Below are 2,239 nucleotides of genomic sequence, written 5' to 3'. Positions count from 1 at the left end.
GTTCACGCAAAGAAAGAAGGCGTAACTTTTATTCTCGCTGTAGTATTGTTGCTGCCGCCATGTCGTGAAGGTGATGTGTGTTTCGTTTGTGAAAGCGAAACTACATTGTTTGGTCTTCCAAAAGAGGAACGATATATGCTTTGTCATGCCTGGAGCTGATCCGTGCTGGTCGCTGAGAGTCTGTGTGCACCGACTGCAATGGAGAGGGTGAGAATTAATTTTCATTCAGTGAACTCAATTTGTGATGGTCTGAATACAACAATTCGATGCTTGGTTGCGTTTTTAGGGGAAGTGATCCATGAGAAAGACCGCTGTAAAGAGTGTGAGGGCCGTAAAGTGTGTAAAGAGGTGAAGGTCTTGGAAGTGCATGTGGATAAAGGAATGAAACACGGACAGAAGATCACATTCAGCGGAGAGGCGGACCAGTCGCCCAACACAGAGCCTGGAGACATTATACTGGTGCTGCAGGAGAAAGATCATGAGGTAACACACACACACAATGAGCAGTGTGGAGTCAATAGTAGGACTCTAATCAACAACTATGTTGATTATCTGTTAATGTATTGGTTATTTTGCCCAGTGTTCTTCCATAGATAATGTGCACACTGAAATCTATCAATATATTTTATAGTAATCTGTACAAAAATGGTCTAAAATATAAAGGTTAGAATACAATGTATACATATGTATTATTATTAATAATAATTTATTATTTTGACATTTAAATTTGAATATATAAAGTATTTGTAATTTTGAAAAAGTTTTGATATTTTTAATAATCCGAAATAATGTGAAATGATTAAATGTAAATTTAATCCTGTTAAAATTACTATTCAAAAAAAGCGTCATTACTTGTGTTGCATACAGGATTTCAAGTTTCAGTTCTAATTCATTCAATTTATAATTAATTTACTTACATTTTATGTTGAATCAAGAATATTATTTTGATAAATGGGTGAATTTTTGGGTGAACGATCCCTTAAAGTATATTAAAGCAAGCAGCATTTAATCACTTTCAGGCAGTTAAGATGTGCTGTCTTGCAGAATGAAAATGTTTGCATTATAAGAATAATAACATTAAAATGTGTTTTTTTTTTCTTTTCTTTTAAAGCTCAAATACCTATGATGTCTGTGTTTACAGGAGTTCCGTCGTGATGGAAATGATCTGCACATGTCCCACAGGATTGGTCTGGTGGAGGCGCTGTGCGGATTTCAGTTCATGCTCACGCACCTTGACGGACGACATCTCGTCATCAAATATCCCCCTGGCAAAGTCATAGAGCCAGGTAAGCATAATGGTTTGTCAATGTTCTGTTCATGTTTTTGTAGAATATGCTGTAGGAAATGTTGTGTTCTCGTTGTCAGGTTCTATAAGGGTCATCCGAGGGGAAGGAATGCCTCAGTACAGAAACCCCTTTGAGAAAGGAGATCTGTACATCAAGTTTGACGTCAAGTTTCCTGAGAATGGCTGGATCAGCACAGAGAAACTAACGGTGAGTTTTCAACAATGTTGTTATTGTTAACTAAAATTATGAAAAATTTTCTAAATTAAGCTGAAATAAAATATTAATATTAAATTAAAAAGAACTTATAATTTTAAGTTGGAGTACTGAAATTACTAAAACCAAAACTAATTAAAGGGGTCATATGATGCGATTTCAATTTTTCCTTTCTCTTTGGAGTGTTACAAGCTCTTGGTGCATAAAGAAGATCTGTAAAGTTGCAAAGACTAAAGTCTCAAATCCAAAGAGATATTCTTTATAAAAGTTAAGAGTCAACCATGCCTACCTAAAACGGCTCGTTCTAACACGCCCCCACATATCTACGTCACTATCTGGGAAGATTTGCATAACGCCGCCCAAATGTTCACGCAAAGAAAGAAGGCGTAACTTTTATTCTTGCTGTAGTATTGTTGTTGCCGCCATGTTATGAATACGCTGTGTTTTGTTGTAAAAGCGAAACTACTTTGTTTGGTCTTCAATACAAAAAATAAAAGTTAATTAAAAATATTAATAGTAGTTAATAGTATTTAATAATATTACTTTTAATAGTATTAAGAGTAATAGTTTATAAATAATTATTTAAAAAAACAACACTGGTTTTCAAAAGTATACAAATATTGGGTAAAATGTTACATTTTTATCTTAGAAGTTGGGTATTGGAGCTACTTTCTTGTTATTATGGTTACCTAAAACCATAAAAAAAAAAAATAATAAAATAAAATAAAAAAAAAATAAAA

The 2,239-nt window shown here is 33.8% G+C and overlaps 1 protein-coding gene across 1 annotated transcript in view; it reads left to right on the top strand.

Annotated features, from left to right (window-relative positions):
- LOC107662843 (dnaJ homolog subfamily A member 2-like) overlaps positions 1-2,239 on the top strand; it is a 7,459-nt gene that overhangs the window by 3,356 nt on the left and 1,864 nt on the right. Inside the window, exons 6-9 of the mRNA XM_016452959.1 lie at positions 180-207; positions 287-483; positions 1,142-1,286; positions 1,366-1,493. Coding sequence (XP_016308445.1) covers positions 180-207; positions 287-483; positions 1,142-1,286; positions 1,366-1,493 — 498 coding nt within the window. The remainder of the gene's footprint in view (positions 1-179; positions 208-286; positions 484-1,141; positions 1,287-1,365; positions 1,494-2,239) is intronic.

This window comes from Sinocyclocheilus anshuiensis, unplaced genomic scaffold (assembly GCF_001515605.1).
Source record: "Sinocyclocheilus anshuiensis isolate Anshui unplaced genomic scaffold, SAMN03320099.WGS_v1.1 scaffold739, whole genome shotgun sequence".
Classification (NCBI taxonomy): Eukaryota; Metazoa; Chordata; class Actinopteri; order Cypriniformes; family Cyprinidae; genus Sinocyclocheilus; species Sinocyclocheilus anshuiensis.
Note: the sequence above shows the minus strand (reverse complement) of the source record. Positions and strands in the feature narration are given on the sequence as shown.